Raw genomic sequence first — 23,492 nt, forward strand, 5'->3', positions numbered from 1 at the left:
GATTGAAGAGACCAAATGTGTGTGTGTTTAAATGAACCTAAAAAAAATTTCTAGCTTTGGCTGGTGGGAGAATCCCTAAATTCATCCTTTGCTGTGGTAATCAGTTCTAGGATTATGGGTTACCCAGGTTGGAAAGGTAAAGAATCAAGCCCCCGGGTGCCAAGAATAACTTTGTACTGATTCCAGGAAAGGAAGTGTCCACTTAAGGGACAGAATATGGTATTACCCATGGCAGGGGGATTTTTGTTTGTCGTAAAAGATAAATGGGGGATCTGTTCTGTACTTCAGAATATAATTTGCCTGCTGAATAGTATTTAATCAGTGTTGCTTTTAGTCAGCCATGTGATGGACATTGGAGCCCCTCCCCTCAATGTTAATAGTTTCAGGCTACACCTTGCATCTAAAAATGTATGCTGCCACAGTAACCCAGACTCTGGGGGAGGGGCGGTTCAGTTGGCTGGACAGTGTTGGGGACCAAATATGTGCCAACAGCAGGCAGTTCGACTCCTGTTCTCTCTGGGGTGAATGAATTTGAGACCTGCCTCCTTGTTCTACCTTTGGTAGAGATCGGAGCAGCGTGGGTTGAACATGACGTCAGGCAAATAATTCAAGAAGTTACTATATTACAGTAAAAGTCTCAAAGCTTGACATCTTCTCATGTGATCCTTTCATTCCCTGGAAGTTCAACTTTCATTTTAAAAGTAATCAGTTTTTATGGGGGTTATAACGGAGTGAGTAGCTATGGAGGTATCATGGGGGTTATGAGTTTGCATGGAGGAGGCATGAGGAGAGTTGTGGTGGGGGTATGAGGGCCTAACAGCATTTAAAACCACTGAGACGAAGTTCCAGAGAATTCAGGTGGGCCTTTTTACTAGCCTGCCTCAGCAATGACCGGCCACCTCACATCTGCTTCCCGAATTGGCGGCTCTGACTCAATTCTGCACCAAAGTTAAAATTGCACATGTCTGGATATTGAAGCACGTCTGCTGAGTTGGAAAATTGTCACACTGCTCATCAAACATCTAGTAGAGGAGGAGCAAAAATTTCCTCAAACTAAAATTCCTCCATTGCCTTCAGGCCCCACCTCAAATTCCATTCGCTAGCCATCTCTCCGGACACTGCCCATAGCTGAATCATACCATTCACAAACTTGGCATCCTATTTCACTGAGATTGTAACCAGATATCCGGATCATTTCCATGCTCTTGAAGCTTCTGTACATTTCCAACATTTTATGAAATAACCTGAAAATATTGATACCATTTTGAAACAATGATGTGGAGACCCCGCCGTTGGACTGGGGTGAGCACAGTAAGAGGTCTTACAACACCAGGTTAAAGTCCAACAGGTTTGTTTGGAATCACAAACTTTCAGAGCACAGCTCCTTCATCAGGTAAGCACTCTCTTATCTGGACTCACCTGATGAAGGAGCTGCGCTCCGAAAGCTTGTGATTCCAAACAAATCTGTTGGACTTTAACCTGGTGTTGCAAGACTTCTTACTATTTTGAAACAAGACATAACATTTTCCAGGTATTCTGATGAAGGAGCTGCGCTCCGAAAGCTAGCGAGTCCAAACAAATCTATTGGACTTTAACCTGGTGTTGCAAGACTTCTTACTATTTTGAAACAAGACATAACATTTTCCAGGTATTCTGATGAAGGAGCTGCGCTCCGAAAGCTAGCGAGTCCAAACAAATCTATTGGACTTTAGCCTGGTGTTGCAAGACTTCTTTCTATTTTGAAACAAGACATGACGTTTCCCAGGTATTCTGAAAGAGACGAGGGTAATTAGTCGTCGTGTCGCTGTGGAACTTAACACGAGAAGAATTGTTATGGATCCAATAGATGAATATATAAAAACATTTATTTTTTTCAATACGGTAATTTATAATACTTATTTTACTGCACTTTCATGATTTCTAGCATGTGAACCCAAAGGTTAGGCACGGAGTACCAATCTGGAACGGATTCACATCCCTAGATCTTCCATTTCTCAGTCAGTGCTTCAACTGATTTCACTAAACCAGCTCCAAGAATTTCAAAGTCTTCCATGATTGCCTCCACATTGGGGATCATTTGAAGTTCATTTTCTTTAGTTTCCAACATTTTTGCATTGATGTGGGAAGTCTATAATTGAAAGAAGAAAAGTCTTTATTTAAGCAGGATTCTACTGCAAAACATGATAACTAATTCATACTAAAATATGTGGAAAGTTAGCTCGCACTCATGAAGTAGGAACTTTTTGGAGATTATTGTTCTGAAAATGTCTACTGTCATGACTCAAATATTTAAGAATTATAATTTTTAGTTTGGGGGATGATGGGGGTGGGGGGAGGGGGCATTTTCTTCCTGTTCTCAGCAGCCGGCTCTCCCGGCCCTGCCACTGACGAATCCCCACAGCGGGTTTCCCGGCAGCGCAGGGTCGCTTCAATGAGAAATCCCATTGACAGTGACGGGGCCAGAAGATTCGAGCCGCCTCCTGCTGCCGAGAATCACGGTGCCCTTTCCCGACATGTCTAAATGTAATTTTAATGAAAACCCCTGGTGAAAACCTGGCAAACATATCCACAGTGATTGCAGTTCAAAGGGCAGCCTGTGCTTACTTAGTGAGGTCAGAGTTGGAAGTGTGAAAACATTATTCAATGGGTGGCTCCTTTCCGAGTTTGATGAAGACGAGATGTCTACACTCGTATTCATAAGGAGTTTAAATTATTCATACCGTTTCACTGAAGGGAAGATTTGGGAACAGGAAATAATTAATTTGAATCTCTTATCTGGGACACCTGGATGTGCCATGCTGCCGTGGAGATAGATTGCAGCGTTTTTTTTTTGGATTTGAGTTAATCTGTGATATTTCTCACACCGTTGAGAGGTGCTCAAGGAGAGAGAGAGCAGGGTTGCCTGGCCAGATGCTAGCGCCAGCACCTCAGAATTCTTATACCTTGCAGAACAGAAGGGACACCGAGGAGAATCAAAATGAATTTCTGACAACTGACGCACACTTTGGTTTGATGCCAAGAGAAAAGAAAAGGAACCTTCAAGATCCTGTAAAGTATGGGGAATTCTTGAGGAGAAATAACAATAGAACGGAAAGTGTTGAGATTTCCAAACAAGTATTAGAGTTTACGAAACATTGTGTTAAGTCAGGAGCAATTGCTTTGCTTAACTCTTGTAAAGTAACGGTTTTTGTTTCAAAATGTGAAACCTTGTTGTGCAATTCTTTCAATTAATAACTGGGAGTTTGAATTACTTTTTTAAAGTTAATAGCCTCCCCAAAGATCACAACATCATTATTGAGGAGAATGGGCTAAATCGCTGGCTTTTAAAGCAGACCAAGGCAGGCCAGCAGCACGGTTCAATTCCCGTACCAGCCTCCCCGAACAGGCGGCAGAATGTGGCAACTAGGGGCTTTTCACAGTAACTTCATTGAAGCCTACTTGTGACAATAAGCAATTTTCATTTTCATTTCATGGCAATGATTCATTTTCCTGTCTCCACACAGTTACATCTAGTGTCCCTCAAGGATCGATCTTTGGTCTCTTCCTATTTCTCATCAGCATGCTACCCCTCGATGATACCATCCAAAGACACACCGTTGGTTTTCACATACACTCTGATGGCGCCCGTTCTACCTCAGCACCATCTCTCGCAACTCCTTCACTGTTGCTAAATTATCAGACCATTTATCCTGCCGCCAATACTGGATGAAGGAGATTTTCTCCAATTCAATACTGAGAAGACTGAAGCCATTCTTTTCTGTCCCTGCTTCAAACTCTGCACCCTAGCTACCTACTCCATCCCTCCCGCTGGCACTGGGAGATTTAACTAGTTTGTTTGAAATCTGTTACATTTGATCTCAAGGTGAGCTTCCAACCTCATATTCTTGTCATCACTAAGGCTGCCTATTTCCACCTCCTCAGCATTGCCCAACTTCACCTGTCTCCGCTCAACTGCTGCTGAAACCCATGCCTTTATTACCTCTAGACTTGACTATTCCAACACACTCCTGTCCGTCTCCCGCATTCTCTCTCTCTCTCCTCCTCCCCCCCCCCCCCCCCCCCCCATAAACTGGAGGTCATTTCCTCAGGGCTCACAACCCTCTAACTGTACCTCGGTACAGAGGGCTGCACGGTAGCACAGTGGTTGGCACTATTGCTTCCACAATAATGATGGGTCCCAGGTTCGATTCTCGGCTTGGGTCACTGTCTGTGCAGAGTCTGCACTTTCTCCCTGTGTCTGCGTGGGTTTCCTCCGGGTGCTCCAGTTTCCTCTGGAAGCTATCTTTCTCTGTCTTGGTTATTTGGCCTCCATAGCCTTCTGCGGCAAAGAGTTCCACAGAATCACCACTCTCTGGCTGAAGAAATGCCACCTCGTCTCTGTTTTAAAGGATCGTCCCTTCAGTCTAAGGCTGTGGCTTCGGGTTCTAGTTTTTCCTGCAAGTGGAAACATCATCTCCACGTCCACTCTATCCAGGCCTCTCAATATCCTTTAAGTTTCAATAACGTCCCCCCTCATCCTTCAAAACTCCAATGAGTATAGACCCAGAATCCTCACTCGGTACGCATATGACAAGCTCTTTATTCCAGGGATCATTCTTGTGAACCTCCTCTGGACGATTTCCAAGGCCAGCACATCCTTCCTTAGATACATTGCCCAAAACTACTCACAATACTCCAAATGGGGTCTGACCAGAGCCTTATACAGCCTCAGTAATACATACCTGCTCTTGTATTCTAGCCCTCTCAACATGATAACACTGCATTTGCCTTCCTAAATTGCCGACATTACCTGCACATTAGCCTTAAGAGAACCTTGAACAAGGACTCCCAAGTCCTTTTGTGTTTCTGATTTGCTAAGTCTTTTCCCATTTAGAAAATAGTCTATGCCTCCATTTTTCCTACCAAGTGCATAACCTCACACCTTTCCACATTGTATTCCATCCACCACTTTTTGCCAACTCTCCTGGCCTGGTCCAAGTCATTGTGCAGCCCTCCTGCTTCCTCAATACTACCAGACCCTCTGCATATCTTCTTATCATCTGAAAATTTAGCAACAGTGCCCTCAGTTCCTTCTTCCAGATTGTGAATGTATATTGTGAAAAGTTGTGGTCCCAGCACCGACCCCTGAGGCACACCACTGGTCACCGGCTGCCATCCTGATAAAGACCCCTTTATCCCCACTCCCTGCCTTCTGCCAGCCAGCCAATCCTCTATCCAGAATTTTATTCTGAACACCATAGGCTCTTAACTTTCTATATGGCACCTTGTCAAAGGCCTTCTGGAAATTTAAATAGATCATGTCCACTGTTTCTCCTTTTTCTAACTTCCTTGTTACATCCTCAAAGAATTCCAACAGATTTGTCAGACATGACGTCTCCTTGACAAAGCCATGCTCCAGTCCTATCTTATCAAGCACTTCCAAGTACTCCACAATGTTATCTTAATAATTGACTTCAAAATCTTACCAATGACTGAAGTCAAACTAACCGGCCTATAATTTCCCATCTTCTGCCTCCCTCCCTTCTTAAACAGAGGTTTTACATTAGCCATTTTCCAGTCCTCTGGGACCCTTCCTGGCTCCAATGATTCCTGAAAGATCACCACCAATGCTTCCACAATCTCCTCACCATCTTCTTTAGAACCCTGGAGAGTAGTTCATTCGATCCAGGTGATTTAGTCACCTTCAGACCTTTCAGTTTCCCCAGAACCTTCTCCTTAGTATGGCCACTGCACTCACCTCTGCCTCTTGATTCTCCCGAATTTCTGGTATTCCACTGGTGTCTTCCATCGTGAAGACAGATGCAACATAACTATTCAGTTCCTCTGCCATTTCTTTGTTTCCTATTACTATTTCTCCAGCCTCATTTTCCAGTGGTCTAATGTCTATTCTTGCCTCTCTCTTACTTTTTATATATTGAAAAAATACTCTCGCTATTTTCTTTTATATTACTAGCTAGCTTACACTCGTATTTCATCTTCTCCTCCCTTATTGCTTTTTTAGTCCTCTGCTCGCTTTTAAAGGCTTCCCACTAATCCTTGCCACTTTGTATGCTTTATCTTTAGCTTTTATGCTGTCAGCCATGGATGCCTCGTCTCCCCTTTGCATGTTTCCTTCTCCTTGGGATGAATTTCTGTTGTGCCTCCCGAATAACCCCTAAAAATCCTTCCATTGCTGTTCCACTGTCTTCCCTGCTCGGCTCCTTTTGCAATCAACTCTGGCCAGCTCCTCCCTCATGTCTTTGTAGTTAACGTTATTCAATTGTAATACAGTTACATCTGATTCCAGCTTCTCCCTCTCAAAGTGCAGGGTGAATTCTATCATATTGTGGTCACTGCTCCCGAAGGTTTCCTTCACCTTAAGTTCCCTGATCAAGTCTGCCTTATTACACATCACCAAATCCAGAATTGTCTGTTCCGTAGTGGGATCTGTCACAAGCTGCTCCAAAAAACCATCTCTTAGACATTCCACAAATTCCTTTGCTTGGGATCCACTACCAACCTGATTTTACCAGTCCACCTGCATACTGAAGTCCCCCGTGATTATTGTCTTTTTTTACATGCCTTTTCTATCTCCTGATCTATTTTCTGCCCCACATCCTGACTACTGCTGGGCGGCCTGTACATAACTCCCATCAAGGTCTTTTTTCCTTTGCGATTCCTCAACTCTACTCACACAGATTCTATGCCTTTCGATCCTATAATCACTTCTTGCTATCCTCTTGCTAACAACGATAATTTTATCTTCAGCTTTAGAGAAAGAATATTTGGGGTGCCAGTGTTATTCATTTTCTGAGGAACTCTCAATGTGTATTACAGTTACGCTACTGTCCTCACCCAGGTGCAGGTCATAATGAATAAATATGTATGGGTTCATGAGAAAATGACCATTGATTCTGTTAGGAAAATAAAAGTAGTTTAAAGGGATTTATATTTGTATAGGTAAACATTAAAAAAGGTATATGGTAAGTGGGTGTATTTCAATAGGAAGGGTAAAACCTATAGTTAGATTCATGTTGGACAAAGATGTTTGTATGTGTGGGGTTGGTTAAGCTCCAAATGTGCTTCTTATTGTGCTTAGAGAGGGCAAACCGTGAAAAATAAATAAAAGGCATCAGCATGCGGGTGTTGCTTAGCAACTGGAATCTTGTATGGTAGAGAGGCTTTCAAGTTTAGCTTGGCTAATTTGATTGTTGTTGAAGATGAGTAGTAAGAGGCAGCTCTCACAGCTCTGTTTGAAGCAGTTGGCATAGAAGGCTAGAGAGTGATCATCTCTCTCAGTTTAGCAAGAATTAAAGCCGTACCATAGGGTAATGGTTACGAAAACACGTGCAGAAATCTAAAGTCCAGCTGGCTAGGGCAATTAGAGAAATGAAGAGAAGTGTCCAAGAAATCTGCAGTTAAGTGAACAGAGACCAAAGCACTGTTCGTAAGAATACAAGGAAGAGTAAACAAAGTGTTTGGAGTTAGAGACAATTGCAGTAACTAGATTTTAAGTGGGACAGCAGCCTTCAAAAGGTAAGAAAAACAAATGCCTAATGCCACTTTGATAGAGTTTGGGAATTGAGAATTAATGCAAATGTGAGCAGTTTGCATAGTAGTCAAGATGGAGAAATCCTAAAGGGGCTGGTGTCAAATCTTGGACTGGATTCGCTGTTAGAAGTGGAGTGGAAGCTTGGTTTAAAAGTACAGTAAGAAGTCTTACAACACCAGGTCAAAGTCCAACAGGTTTGTTTCAAACACGAGCTTTTGGAGCGCAGCTCCTTCCTCAGGTGAGGAGGAGCTGCGCTCCGAAAGCTAGTGTTTGAAACAAACCTGTTGGTCTTTAACCTGGTGTTGTAAGACTTCTTACTGTGCTCACCCCAGTCCAACGCCGGCACCTCCACATCATGGTTTAAAAGTGTCATTGGAAAACCTGGTCTGGATTTTGGAATGCAAACTGCTACAGGAAAGTATAATTATGTTAAAAAAAAATTCAAAACGTATATTTGGGTGTGAAGTTTGGAAACTCTCACGTTACAATCATCTGTGAGGATTCTGATAAGACATCCACAAACACTCACCTGGGGAGTGTATTTGCCCACTGTCACCTTGTGTGCTTAAAAGGGATTTTGTGTTCATGAGGCCATTGTGTATTAAGATGCACATTGTAATCCATGCTAATCCAAGGGGGAGATTTGGGGGAGGGGGGGGGGAGGGGGGGGGGGGGGGGGGGGGGGGGAGTAAAGGCCTATTGTATCACAATCCAATTTTTTCCATGTTTAATAAATACATTTTTTCTTCTTGTTAAAACGAATTATCAGTCTTGTGACTCTGTTCTCCCCCCCCCCCCCCCCCCCCCCAACTCCCGTTTTATAAAAAAGAATTTACGTTCTTTTGAGCCAGGGTTTCATTCTGGGATGTTCCTGCCCAGTTATAACATCAATTGGGATCATTAACAATACTAACGGTTTTATAGGATTTGGCGTTATTCGGAATTAAAATTCAATAAATACAGAATTTGAACCGTTATCAATAGCAGTGCAACACATACTTCAATTCTAGTTCAAATATTCCAAACTTTTTATGCCATTCATACCTTAAACGGTTGAGGTGTAAAAGCGTGAGGTTTCCAAAGCACAGCAATCAAACATCCACCATGGTTATCGTAGAAAAACAGTGCAAACTCTCCAAAAGCGTTCTGTAACAGAAATAAGCACTGTAATTAATCAAGAACGTATTCAAACAATCAATGCTTGGTTCGTACTGCTGCGAGATTTCAAGCCCGAACTAAAGACAATTACAGGACACAATTCTGTAACTGAGAAGGACAAAATTGACTTGTCAAGTTGTTGCCATTAAAAGGATTCAAGCACTAGACAATGTACGTAAATTGTGACCAGCATTTCCTCAAGGCCTGAGTAGTTATTGGTGCAAATGTAGTGGCTGAGTAGTGGAGGAGAAAATGAAGGAGAATCACACTCAACTTGTTGAGCATCAGCTCAAAATATTACTACAAATGCCTTCCATCGCTACCATCAATAAAGCTAAAACTCGTGGCACTTCTCCCTTATGTTAAATAGCTTGAAATGCTCTCTGCAAGTACAATACATGATTAGGACAGATAACAATTTTCTTTCTTTGTTAATGTAGACAAGGGAAAATTCTTCCAAAAAATGATCAAGCGTTATTTCAGGCAGGAAAACTGGTGAGAATCCCACCAGCTCTTCAAGCATGATTTCCATTGCAATTCACCCACACTTCTTTTTGCTGGAGCTTGGGGAGATTCTCACTGAATTATCTCACTCTTAGCATTTTTTCTGGAGTGGGCAAGATCAGGTCCTCAGCGATCATAATTTCTAAGTTAAATTGCCCCCCCCCCCCCCCCCCCGACATCACGTCCCTCCACAGACATGGGCACCACTCCAGCCCTTGACAACCCCCCCCCCCCCAATCACAAAATGACCCAGACAAACTCCCCACACCAGGCAGGCATGAGTGGATGACCCCCTCGACCACCCCCCTCCCATCCATCTTCGTCAGCATCAGGACACTCCACCCCCCCAGTGAGCATACCCCGCTACGTGGTCACACGGCCTGCTCCCTCTTTTCAGGCCCATCCCCACGTGCACACTTCAAACCACCCATTCATCCCCATTCCATCCTTCATGTCCCCTCTAGGCCTTGTTCCTTCAGACCCCCCCTCACCCTCCCCTTTCATGGCCATGGTCCTACTCAGGCCCCACCCCTTGGCACCCTGGCACTTACAGGGGGCTGGGACTGTGCGTGGTGCATCATCACGTCTGGTTTCCGTTTTCGCAAATCTAGTACTGATTTGTGTCGGTCTCACGCTGTGCCAGTGGGGCCGGTGAATCCTGGCGACCAGGAGACTCCGGCCTTGAATGGGCTATGCACCCTCACCCCACCAAGTGACCATACCCCACTATGGGGTCGCTGAGGAGACCCCCCTTTCAGCCACTCCCCGGTTTTCATGACGTGAAAGGAGAATTGGGTTGGCGTGGTGGTGTGAGGCAAACTCATAAAAAAGAATAGATTAATTAAAGTCTGGTTCACACCCGTTTCTTCATCGATAAAATAAAAGCTGGTTACATTGCCGCCGGCAGTGACTACAACTGGCTGGGTAACACCTGAGCAGTAAGCCTGCAAGCGACTCTGAGTGAAACTATTGAACATTGCACTGCTTACACACAAGGTATAATTAATAGTATGAAAACGCAAACTAATCATAAGAGACAGGGAAACAAGATCTCCAGACTAGCATGTGTATTTTAAGTTGCCATTCCTGTAAAATCTCTCAATAATTGGATTAGAGCCAGAGGTAGGAACCAAGCCCCTGACAGATCTTGCATAATACGGAGAGTTATGAAGGCAGCTCGGCAGGGTGATTCCAGACAGGTGTTTGGATGTGATTCAGGCCGGTATTCACCCACGCTTAGGAATTTTTTTGGAGCTTGGGGAATTTCTCTCTGGAAAATCCCACTCACAATTTTGTTTGCTGCGGGGAACTAAAGTCTTTGGCAATACCCGCTCCTCAGAGATTGGAGTGCCATTTTTAAAGGGTGTCCAGATTGCAAAGTGAGGTTGGGTCCCCAGATCGCCCACCCATGGACATCACAACAACACCCCCCCCCCCCCCCCCCCCCCCCCCCCCCCCCACCCCCCGGCCCCGCAGCAGTTATAGGCAACACCTTCACCCTTGGAGGAGCAACCTCCCCACATCACTGATAGTCCGCGGAAACCCCCCACCACCAGGCATGAGGGTGACCCGGTGCCCCACACCCATCCATCCTTGCATGATTGGGGAATAACACCCCTCCCTCCCCGCATGAGTATATCCCACTACAGAGCACCCCCCTGAACCCCTCATAACCCCCCTCAGGCCCCACCCTTTGGCTGTGCCAACCTGTCGCAGCCCAGGTGCCAGGTTTGCACAGCCCAAGTACCAGGTTGTCACGACCTCGGTGCCACTGCCCTGTTCCCGACCACTCAAGGTCTGCCCTATCCTCAGAGCCCACTGACGGGGCCAGCACATCTGGTCTCCATTTTGGGAGACCAGTGCTAATTTGCACCAGCACAAGGCCTGGTGGGTGTAACCAGTGACTGCCGGGAGACTGCGACCTCAAGCATATTTAAATGAGCTATTAATGAATATCTGGTTCATGCCCGGCTCATGCCCCGACAAGGGAGGGATCCAGATCGCATAGCCGCTCAGCTGCATTGTGCTCGTGCACCACCCGCTATGCACCCGTGGCAACAGTATCGGCGCTGGGCGCAACGTGGTGAGAAAATCATGTCCGAAGCATTGTGAGATTGGAGTACAATGGTTAATTTTGCAATCGGTGCCTATTTATGTCTGCTAGGCATTGACCTATTTTGGCATTTTTAATGTCGTTGTTAAACTAGATTTCAATTGTACACTTAATTGAGCCTTATTGACAAGTGCAACAAATCTTATGATGAGTACAGGAATTTCAGATATATTGTATTATTTCTATTTGGTACAGTAAGAGTTAAAGCTTGGGTTGGTGTGACTGCTGCAGTAGCGTTTTTCAAATTCCTGGTTAGCAAGACAGCTAAGGCTGTTCGGGAGCCAGAGGTGAAATTAAAGCATCGGAAAACTTTGGGCAAATGGATTTTCATTTGGATTAAGAAAGTTGCTTGTGGACTAGTTCATTAGAGATATTGTGTTTCAGCTAGGTAAGATGATGTAACTAATGGGAAGCTAAAGTACCAGGCATTTTGCAGAAAAGTAGTTTAGTTTTAGATTAGGATGTGAACAGAAGGCCAAGCATTCACTCTCGATACAGCTCAGTAGCAGATACAGATCAGCAAAGTCTTTCCAAGCAGTTCAGAGTTTAAGTTGGCTCCTGAAAGTGAAGCGTTGAAGACAGTTTCTGAAGACTTCAGCAAGAGAACCTGCATTGTTCTGACAGGGTCAGGACTTTTCTTTAAAGCAGTTAAAATATCTTGTGCTCAATGTGGAATATCCAGATATCTCTGCACAGCAAGTATTCCTGAGTGCTAATTATTTTAAAAGTGGATTCGGATTCTCAGATGGTTCTGTTGTTTGAATGGAAGTAAAGATAGCAGTTCAGGGGCAGCACGGTGGCCTAGTGGTTAGCACAACCGCCTCACGGCGCTGAGGTCCCAGGTTCGATCCCGGCTCTGGGTCACTGTCCGTGTGGAGTTTGTACATTCTCCCCGTGTCTGCGTGGGTTTCGCCCCCACAACCCAAAAATGTGCAGAGTAGGTGGATTGGCCATGCTAAATTGCCCCTTAATAGAAAAAATAATTGGGTAATCTAAATTTATTAAAAAAAAAAAAAAAAAAGATAGCAGTTCAGGATTATTGTGTCACTGTGTCGATTAGCATTGTTTAAGGGGTAATTGTAAACTATTTTCTTGTATGATGTTGAAGTTATTTTAATACTGTGTTAATAATAAAGTTTGTTTTAATGTACCATATCCCTATTTGGCGTGAAACCACTTCTGGGCCGAAGTATCCTTTCCTCACAATCTTACAAAATTAAAACAAAATATTGGGATTTTTGTCCAGTATCCTAGCTACTGTTCGGGTCTGATCAAGGATAGTGATAATCAATATAATATATCTTATGTCCATACTGAAGTGCTTCAGAGGAGGAAACGGAAATGAGTAGGACAGCGAAAATGGAAAGGGACCAGAGTGGAAGAGAAATGCCTACAAGAAGACAGGGTCAGGAAGAAAAGGAGGTCATCAATTGCAGACACCAAGGATGATTCTGGACAGATTCACTAGCAGTGGAAATCAGCAGAAGCATGTTAAATGGCAGAACAGGTTCAAAGGGCTGAATTGCCCCCTAGTTTCCTTTTTTCTATTGCCACTGTAAATTAGATATATTTATAAAAGGCCATCAACCTGAAACATTTAATTGTTTCACCACAAATACTGCCTAGCCTGCTGAACTTTGTCAGCATTTTCTGTTTATCATAGAATTTACAGTGCAGAAGGAGGCCATTCGGCCCATCGAGTCTGCACTGGTTCTTGGAAAGAGCACCCTACCCAAGGTCAACACCTCCACCCTATCCCCATAACCCAGTAATCCCACCCAACACTAAGGGCAATTTATCATGGCCAATCCACCTAACCTGCACATCTTTGGACTGTGGGAGGAAACCGGAGCAACCGGAGGAAACCCACGCACACACGGGGAGGATGTGCAGACTCCGCTCAGACAGTGACCCAAGCCGGAATCGAACCTGGGACCCTGGAGCTGTGAAGCAATTGTGCTATCCACAATGCTACTGTGCTGCCCTTTATATTTCACGTTTCCAGTATCCACAATGTTTTGCTTTTATATAAAATGGCAATGTTTATCTGCAGATACAAATCACACACACGGGCAGCACGGTGGCGCAGTGGGTTAGCCCTGCTACCTCATGGCGCCGAGGTCCCAGGTTCGATCCCGGCTCTGGGTCACTGTCCGTGTGGAGTTTGCACATTCTCCCCGTCTTTGCGTGGGTTTCGCCCCCGCAACCCAAAGATGTGCAGACTAGGTGGATTGGCCATGCTAAATTGCCCCTTAATTGGAAAAAATAATTGGGCACTCTAAATTTATTTTTAAAAACACACTATGGACTATAACTTCCAATCTCGAGGATGCTGTACCCAGGTTTGGGGAGTACTGCGAAGATGCGCTGGGCGACCACCCTCCGGAGGTGCCCACATAAGGATTGCACAACAAATACCCACCAGGAAGTTCAAACTTCCGATGGGGAATTACACTCCACTGGGAACCTTCCGATACGCCGATTTAAATGGCAGACTTTGAATGGTTCAGTCTGTCTTGCGGAATTAGTTACCCAGGAAAAGTTAGAAGAATCAATACCACTTGTAACTCCTTGGTAACTAGTGTTCACCCAGCCCCTGCCCCACCCTCCGAAAACCCCAGCTACCCTACAGCCCCGGAATGGATGCTACTCCATGTAAACTCTGACCCAATGTATACGATAATTTATATATAATACAAACATGTACATGTAAATTAAAAGTTACAAATTAATACTTGCTGGCTTTGGTTTAAATTGTATATTAAAGAATTAAAATCATGTTTTCTTATCTCCAAGAGAATTCTGGGAAGGAAACCTATTGATGTGCTCAAGAGCGTGAGGGTTAATAACATGTTCAACCCAAGAAACCCTTCACCACGGCTCCAAGAACAATGATGAAGGAGAAGGAAAGTGAATGGACAGAACAAATACGATATTTTGTAATGGACGATTCAAGGAGCTGGTTAATACAATCATGAACACAATAAAAATAATCGAGAGATAGTGTGCATGGCTTCTAAACTCTGGGATAAACCAAAATGGTCTGTTCCAATTTAGCATACCATGGTGAATAATGGAGTCAAAACATAGAACTAGTTTAGTATCAAAATATTTCCCCCACGTGATATATTAGTCTTGGTTATTTTTAATCTATAGTTCTAATTCCAATTGCTTGTAAAACTGCAATGTAGTACTTCCGGTTGCAGCAATGACCGAGTGAGCCGCATATTCGGGAGCTCTCACTCCGGCGGAGCTTAAGGACCTGATTCCCCGCAATAGCGGGACGGTGGAGCGGTGAAAAGACGGCCACGGAGGTGTGGAGGAGCGGGCAGCGTTGTATGGAACCGCGGGAGAGGCGGAGGCAACGGAAACGGGAGAGAAAGGGACAAAGACAAGGTGCAGGGGAAGCTGACCTGAGACCCAAGATGGCGGACCTGCTGACCCAGCAAGCGCTGTAAAACATGCTGCAGGTGATAAAAAGTAGTTTTGAGTCGCTGAAGCGGGATAACTTGGACCCACTTCAAAAGGCAGTGGATCAGCTGAACCAGAGATTGGATTCCCAGGACGTAAAAGTTAAGGAGCTGGGAGAGGCGGTGGAGGAGCAGGAGGATGCGCAGACGGTTGCGGCGTTAGAAGTCGACGGGTTGAAGGAGAGGCAAAGAAGATTGCTGGACAGAGTGGAGGAGCTGGAGAATAGAGCCCGTAGACAAAATCTGAGGATCATTGGCCTCCCGGAGGGGGCTGAGAGAGCCGATGCGACAGCGTTTGTGGCTGACCTGTTGATGCAGCTGATTGGGGCTGAAGCCTTTCCGCGACCGCCTGAGCTGGAGGGGGCATACAGAGTGCAGGCGAGGCAGGTGCGTCCGGGGGAACCCCCCATCCGATGGTGATTAGATTCCACAGGTTCGTGGAAAAGGAGCGGGTGCTGCGGAGGGGAAAGAGCGCCAGGAGCAGCACGTGGAATAACAGTGTCCTTCTTAGGTTCTACTAGGACCTAAGCCAGGAGGTGGCTCGGCGGCGAGCAGCCTTTAAACAAGTCAAGGACGTGCTGTTAAAGAAGCACGTGAAGTTTGGTCTGCTGTTCCCGGCCCGTCTTTGGGTTACGCATCAGGGTCAACACCACTACTTCTCCGAGCCTGAAGAAGCGATGGACTTTGCGAGGGATCAGGGGCTGGTCCTGAAAAGAGGCCCCACGGACGCAAACTAGGGTCCGAGAACTACTGTTTGAAGGGACGCCGAATGTGCCTAGACTGTTGGGACAACTGTTTACCGTTTACTGTTTTAAAGGTACCATGTGGGGTATTTGGGGCTCTTCTTTCCGGGTGGGGGCTGTATGGGTAATGGGGTGTTGCGAGGCTGTCTTATTAATGCTCGGAAAGGGATGTGGGTTAACACTTTTCTGTGTACGCGGCGGGAACTGTATTGCACCTGGAGCGACTTTGCGGGGCGGTATGAGGTTTACGTTTTGTTTGCCTTCCTGTGCCAGTGAGATTGCTCCAGCGGGTTGGAGAGGGGGAGGGTGTGCTGGGGAGTGGGGATGAGGACGGGGAAACAATGGGAATGAGACAGGTGGGCGCCAGAGTGATAAGTCACCGGGCTAGCAGATTGGTCAAGGGAGTCAGGTGGGGGGGAGAATACAGCCAATGAATGGCAGGGGTGGGGTGACCCGGGGATGTTGCTGGGGGGGGGGGGGGGGGGGGGGGGGGGGGGTTATTCTGCTGATGTGGGAGGGATCTGCAGTAGGCAATGGAAAGGAGGTCGAGGGTGGAGGCGGCCAAGAGGCGGCCCAAGAATGGCGCGGCACACGGGCCGGGGGCGGGCCCGAGAAAGGCTATGGCTGACCGGCGTTTGGGGGTGTGTGTGTGTGTGTGTGTGTGTCTGTGTGTGGGTTGTGCCCCCCAACCAGGCTGATCACCTGGAATGTCAGGGGACTAAATGGGCATGTGTGTTCGCGCACTTGCGGGCCCTGAGGGCAGACGTAATTATGTTGCAGGAGACACGTCTGACAGTGTCTGACCAGACTAGGCTAAGGAAGGGCTGGATTAGCCAGGTCTTCCACTCGGACTTGGATTCGAAGTCCAGGGCGGTGGCAATTATGATCAATAAGCGGGTTCAATTTGAGGCGAAGGGCATAGCCGCAGACAGAGGGGGCAGATACCTGATGGTAAGGGGCAGACTGGAGGGGAGAAGAGAGGTGCTGGTGAACATATATGCTCCGAACTGGGACGACGTGGACTTTATTAAAAGAGTGCTGGGGAAGATCCCGGACCTGGACTCTCGTAGGTTGATAATGTGGGGGGGGATGGGGGGAAGAGAGAGAGAGAGAGAGAGAGAGAGAGAGAGAGACTTTAACATGGTCCTTGACCCGGCTTTGGATCGGTCATGTCCCAGAACGGGTAGACTCCCGGCAATGGCAAGGGAGCTGAAAGGGTTTATGGAGCAAATGGGGGCAGTGGACCCCTGGAGAGCCAGACAGCCAACGGGAAGGGCTACTCATTTACTCGCACGTCCATAAAGTATACTCCTAGGATAGTTTTTAAAATCCTGAGCAGGGATGTATAGGGGAGGTAAAGAACACGGAATATTCGGCAATCACTATCTCGGACCATGCCCCACACTGGGTAGACCTGCAGATCGGGGGGGCGAATTACCAACGCCCACAATGGAGGCTAGACGTAGGACTGTTGTCGGAGGAGGGGATATGTGAGAGACTTCGGAAGTGTATGCAGAACTACTTGCAGGTGAACGATATGGGGGAGGTTTCAGACGTGCGACCCTGTGGGAGGCGCTGAAGTCAGTAGTGAGGGGGAGCTGATCTCAATTGGGGCCCACAGGGCCAAAACAGACAGAGCAGAAATGGGACAGATTGGGTTAGGGAAATGTATCGATAGACGAGTAGCATGCTGAGGAAGAGGGAGGCGGCCAGGGAAATAAGTAGAGTGATTGATGGGGAGGGGTGCAGAGTGGAGGACCCGGCAGGATTGAATAAGGTATTCCGAGACTTCTATAGTAAGCTGTATACTTCGGAGCCCCTGGAAGAGCCGGAGGAGATGAAAAGGTTCCTGGACAGGCTAACATTCCCAAAAGTAGGCGGGGGGCTAGTTGATGGGCTGGGGGCCCCGATTAGAGTGGAGGAGGTATTGGGGGGCCTAAAGACCATGCAGTCGGGGAAAGCCCCGGGGCCGGATGGATACCCAGTAGAGTTCTATAGGAAGTTTTCTGAGCTGGTGGGCCCGGTCTTGGCGAGGGTTTTTAATGAGGCATGGGACAGAGGGACTCTGCCGCCGCCGATGTCGCAAGCCACTATATCACTGATATTGAAGCGGAGTAAGGACACGGAAGCGTGCGGGTCATACAGGCCAATCTCCCTGATCAATGTAGATGCTAAGCTACTGGCAAAGGTCCTGGCGATTAGAATTGAGGACTGTGTACCGGAGGTGGTTGGGGACGACCAAACTGGGTTTGTGAAAGGCAGGCAGCTGTCGGCTAACTTGAGAAGATTACTCAATGTGATCATGATGCCCCCGACGGGCAAGGAGGTAGAAGTAGTGGTGGCGATGGACGCTGAGAAGGCCTTCGATCGGGTGGAGTGGGGCTATCTATGAGGTGCTCGGACGGTTTGGGTTCGGGGAGGGACTGGTGAATTGGGTCAGACTACCGTACCAGGCTCCAAAAGCCAGCGTTAGGACGAACAGAGTAGTATCAGATTACTTCAGACTACATCGCGGGACCAGACAGGGATGCCCACTCTCCCCGTTGCTGTTTGCGCTGGCCATAGAGCCGTTGGCAATTGCGTTGAGAGCCGCAAAGAGATGGAAGGGAATGACCAGGGGGGTGGAACATAGAGTCTCTCTCTATGCAGACGACCTGCTCCTGTACGTGTCGGACCCACTGGCCGGGATGGAAAATATACTAGAAACATTGAGGAAGTTCGGCCGGTTTTCAGGGTACAAATTAAGTATGGCCAAGAGTGAGATGTTTGTGGTGCAGGCAAGGGGCCAGGAGAATAGACTGAAGGAGCTGCCATTTAGGATGGTTGAGGTAAGTTTCTGGTACTCGGGGATACAGGTGGCATGAGACTGGGGCAGGTTGCACAAGTTAAATTTGACCAGGGTGGTGGAACAAATGAAGAGGGAGTTTCGGAGATGGGATGCACTCCCGCTGTCGCTGGCAGGGAGGGTGCAGACTGCAAAGATGACAATCCTCTCTAAATTCCTGTTCATTTTTCAGTGCCTCCCGATCTTTATCCCACAGTCCTTCTTCAAAAGGACTGGCAAAATTATCATGAGCTTTGTCTGGGCGGGAAAATCCCCGCGGGTGAAGAAGGCGATGCTGGAGAGGAACCGCAGCGAGGGAGGGCTGGCATTGCCGAGTCTGATCAACTATTACTGGGCAGCTAACATCGCCATGATAAGGAAGTGGATGATGGATACGGGGTCTATCTGGGAGCGGGTGGAGGCGGCTTCGTGCAGGGGCACCAGCTTGGCAGCCCTGGTCACGGCTCCCCTACCGCTGTCGCCAGCCAGGTACTCCACCAGCCCGGTAGTGGGGGCTGCCCTGTGGATATGGGGCCAGTGGAGGAGGCATGTAGGGGAGGTGGGTGCGTCTGTCTGGGCTCCAATATGTGATAACCATCGGTTTGCCCCCGGGAGCATGGATGGGGGGTTTCGAGCATGGCGGCGGGCGGGGGCGGGGAGGGTGGGCGATATGTTCCTGGAGGGGAGCTTTGCGAGTTTGAGGGGCTTGGAGGAGAAATTTGGTCTGGTAAGGGGAAACGATTTCAGGTATCTACAGATGCGGGACTTTGTCCGCAGACAAGTCCCATCCTTCCCACGCCTCCCGCCAATGGGGATCCAAGACAGAATAGTCTCTAGAGGGGAAGGAGGAGAGGGTAGAGTCTCAGACCTTTATGAGGTGCTCATGAAGGGGGAAGAGTCCCAGACGGAGGAACTGAAACTCAAATGAGGAGGAGGAGCTTGGGGGGGGGGGGGGGGGGAAGGGAGAAGAGAGAGAGAGAGAGAGAGAGAGATGGAGGACAGGCTGTGGGCGGAAGCCCTCATGTCCTGGGTGCTAAAAACAAGGGTGGTGATGGGTCCAGGGGTGGCAATTTTTGGGGTTTCGGAAGACCCGGGAGTCCAGAGTGAGAAAGAGGCCGATGTTCTGGACTTTGCTTCCCTGATAGCCCGGCGACGAATACTGCTGGCATGGAGGGACTCAAAACCCCCGAAGAATGAGCTATGGCTTTCGGACATGTCGAGTTTTCTGGGTATGGAAAAATAAGTTCGCCTTGAGGGGATCTGTACAGGGGTTCGCCCGAAGGTGGCAACCATTCATTGACTTCTTTGTGGGAGAGTGAGCGTCAGCAGGGTGGGGGGGGGGGGGGGGGGGGGGGGGGGGGGGGGGGGGGGGGGGGGGGGGGGGGGGGGGGGGGGGGGGGGGGGGGGGGGGGGGGGGGGGGGGGGGGGGGGGGGGGGGGGGGGGGGGGGGGGGGGGGGGGGGGGGGGGGGGGGGGGGGGGGGGGGGGGGGGGGGGGGGGGGGGGGGGGGGGGGGGTGGGCTGAGTAGGGTAAACTCAACCGCAACATGTGCCAGGCTCGGCCTGATTCAAGTATTGATTCTACGTTGTTGTTTGCACATTTTTGCCTTTTTTGTTTTCTTTTTGTTGTTATCTGTAACTGTTTACAATGCCGAAAAATACCTCAATAAAATTGCTTGTTAAAAAAAACTGCAATGTAAATTTTCAAAGGAAAACAGAAGGCAACAACCTCCACGTATTATAAGAGAGAACAATTATTGTACATTTCACCACCAACAAAAAAATACTCACCCTCAACTCGTGAAGATAGCACTGCACTGGATCATAGCCCACCACTGGCATTTTAAAAAATTTGACTGCTGCATCGTTCCTTAAAGTCCCTCTGTTGTATGTTACTTTCGGCCTGTCAACTGCTTCAAGATGTCTTGGAACGTGCTTGGGGTTCAGGTGAATGATGACATCATAAATATCTAACGGTGGCCGGAATACCATCTAATGTGGGGAAAAAAGGAGAGAGAAAAAATAAATAAATAAATCGATCGATACACTGCATGACTTTTTCCCCCCGGGATGTTATTTCAGATTTGTAGGAAGTCTCCACACGGACACATTTGAAAGCCACCGATTTATTAAATTGTCAGGTCATCCATCAACACCAAACCTCGTCTATTTCACAATTAACCATTCAATCAATAAATGCCTTTAAAACCATTGCTATTTCTGTACTGTTAGCCAATTTCAGTTCTGGCAGAACAGTAGAAATAATGCAGGTAGAAAGGGCAGGTTCTCTAATTGACAGAAGTGATGGGCCCCACAAGGATCGGTGTTAATAATTCAGTGTATTAACAACATAGATGACGGGAGCGATAGCCACAAGTTCAAATTTATCAAAGACACAAAAGCTAAGTAACATTCTATTCTTGTTCCCATGATGTTATCGAGTGTACATTAATTAAACAAATCTCCAGAAACTGAAGGGAAAGAGCATGCAAACAGTAACATGTCTGAACTTGACAGCATTACGCCCAAGTCAAAGCATAGGTTGGCCCCATTCGAAGAATGATGCCTAAAGGCACTGTCAAATTCAATTGAATAAGCCAGAGAAAAATTGTATGTTGCAAGACCGCAGTGTATTAAGTGCTTCAAAAAGATTCCACAAATTTTGGGTGACGCTACATGTTTTATCAAAACTTGAGCTTTGAGAGATCTATTATGTTCTCACAGCAATCATTTTGTATTATCCTTTCTAAAATCCACAGGTTGCAATAGTGGGCTGGTACTTTTATAAAGACGCGGGCGTTGGTTTGTAGTGAGCATAATGACAGACAGCGACAGGTGGTAGGTGCGTGAGAATGAAGTGCATCATTTGAAATGGAGTGGTGCCACAATCACCTGATTTTAACAGAAGTGAGACTGTAGGTGACAGAGGAATAGCACCTCCCTTCTATTGCATCTGCATCAAAAATAGGCTTTGATGCAAAATTTAAGAGAAAAGGAGTGCTGAGCATGTTTTAAAATAGACACTTTTGAAATATTTGAAGTTGTTCTTGCATCAGTTGGAATGCTCTTCCAGAAACAAGGAGAAATGTCAAGGCTCCTGATCTGTAAGAATATCTATATGCTTTTACGTTCATTCTAAACAAAGACAACAGGGACATACAATTGACTTAAATAATATTCTTAAAAAGCCTATCTTTTCATTCAGTGGTGTTGGTAACATTCCTTTTTTGTTAAAGGCCTTGCTAACCCTGCCGTACAACTTTCAGGTGATTGGTGTATTTGTACTCGAGTTCCATTTGTTCCTAGACTTGCACCTTCCAAGAAATAAGTGACCTCCTCATGCTCCAGATCAAAATGTACTTTCTCTCTTATCTGTGTGTTGAGCTCTGTTAAAATGTATCAGGTGAAGACAGAATCAGACTAACATGAGGTAATTCAGACTCAAATATCCTCTTCATACATGAAGGATCAAAGACTTTAGGACAATATCCCGTTAAGGATTACAATTGGAGGGAGTCATGTGATGGGAGCGGCTACATTTGCAGAAGCTGTGGCTCTGCTCATCTCTTAATCAGTGTTTTAATCCTTGTGCACATCTCTTTTGTGTCTTTTCTTGGTTTGCATAGTGTTCTGAGAATTGTTGGTCAGAGTTTCCGCATGATAGAGCCGAGTTCCAAATTTAAATCCTTGCCTGTTTTGGCAGCTGGAAGAGTTGGGGTGCGGCCCTACCTTTAGTGTCGCAGTGGTTTTTAGGCTCCTGCCCTGACAGTGCGGTGTGCATCAACGGATGATGGCAGCCAATGAGGATACTGCTCTGGCTGGAGTTCAAGGCTCTGAGGTACATGTTGTTAAGGCCCAATTCCAAGAGTTGTGAGGTGTTTTTATGGAGGCAATGGAGACACATGAGGAGGTTTTTACAATAGAGAGAACACTTTCCTTGCTGAGAGCCCTCCTCCATATGGTCACGTACCTGCTGCATGGCCTGTCCTCCATTCTGAAGCAGTCGGGGGAGGAGGAACTGGAGAGGGGCGCTGTTGAGTCTCATCCCAAAGGTGACGTGGTGGAGAGGTCCCCACCTGAGTTTGAGAATTGGGTGCCATGTCTCGGGAATCTTCATCTGGAGGCTGGACAATTAAATTTGATGGAGCACACCCTGGGAGTGCAGTGGCTTTCCAACCACTGGTCCTGTGTTGCCCTATTCAGGATGTCGGGAATGAAGGGATGGAAGTGGCGAGCTGGTCGAGTCATCTGCCAGGCTGGAGCCTAGCCTGTTGACTTCCTGGGTTCTGGTTAGACGGCATGGTGGAAGCGATGGTTTCTCATGCTTCGTTCATCAAAATCCTTGAGGGTCTTGGGTTCGATTCCCGGCTTGGGTGACTGTGCGGAGTCTGCATGTTCTCCCAGTGTCTGCGTAGATTTCCTCCGGGTGCTCCAGTTTCCTCCCATAGTCCCGAAAGACACGCTGGTAGGTAATTTGGACATTCTGAATTCTCCCTCCGTGTACCTGAACAGGCGCCGGAATGTGGTGACTAGGGGCTTTTCACAGTAACTTCATTGCAGTGTTAATGTAAGCCTACTTGTGACAATAATAAAGATTATTATTATATCCTGATGAGGGCTCATTGATCCTGATGCATCCATGATTTTGGCCATTTTTGTGCGCCATTCAAGAAATATTTATCCTGAGGCCTGCCTTGCACTTCTGCATCTCAAGTTATTATCCTGGTCTTCGCTCTCTGTTGATCATGCTGTTGTTTGAACATAAGAATATAAGAACTAGGAGCAGTGGGCCATCTGGCCCTTCGAGCCTGCTCAGTCATTCAATGAGATCCTGCTGATTTTTTGTGGACTCAGCTCCACTTTCCGGCCCGAACACCATAACCCTTAATCCCTTTATTCTTCAAAAAACTATCTATCTTTACCTTGAAAACATTTAATGAGGGAGCCTCAACTGCTTCACTGGGGAAGGAATTCCATAGATTCACAACCGTTTGGGTAAGAAGTTCCTCCTAAATTCAGTCCTAAATCTACTTCCCCTTATTTTGTTTTGAGGCTAGGCCCTCTAGTTCTGCTTTCACCCACCAGTGGAAACAACCTGCCCGCATCTATCCTATCTATTCCCTTCATAATTTTATATGTTTCTATAAGATC

General features: G+C 46.9%; 1 protein-coding gene across 1 annotated transcript in view; it reads right to left on the reverse strand.

The window, feature by feature from the left end:
• Positions 1-1,847: 1,847 nt before the first annotated feature.
• Positions 1,848-23,492, reverse strand: part of nol6 (nucleolar protein 6 (RNA-associated)) — a 130,765-nt gene continuing 109,120 nt past the window's right edge. Inside the window, exons 24-26 of the mRNA XM_038790687.1 lie at positions 20,133-20,333; positions 8,576-8,677; positions 1,848-2,128 (exon numbers count right to left, since the gene is read on the reverse strand). Coding sequence (XP_038646615.1) covers positions 1,979-2,128; positions 8,576-8,677; positions 20,133-20,333 — 453 coding nt within the window. The 3' untranslated portion in view covers positions 1,848-1,978. The remainder of the gene's footprint in view (positions 2,129-8,575; positions 8,678-20,132; positions 20,334-23,492) is intronic.

This window comes from Scyliorhinus canicula, chromosome 3, assembly GCF_902713615.1.
Source record: "Scyliorhinus canicula chromosome 3, sScyCan1.1, whole genome shotgun sequence".
Lineage (NCBI taxonomy): Eukaryota > Metazoa > Chordata > Chondrichthyes > Carcharhiniformes > Scyliorhinidae > Scyliorhinus > Scyliorhinus canicula.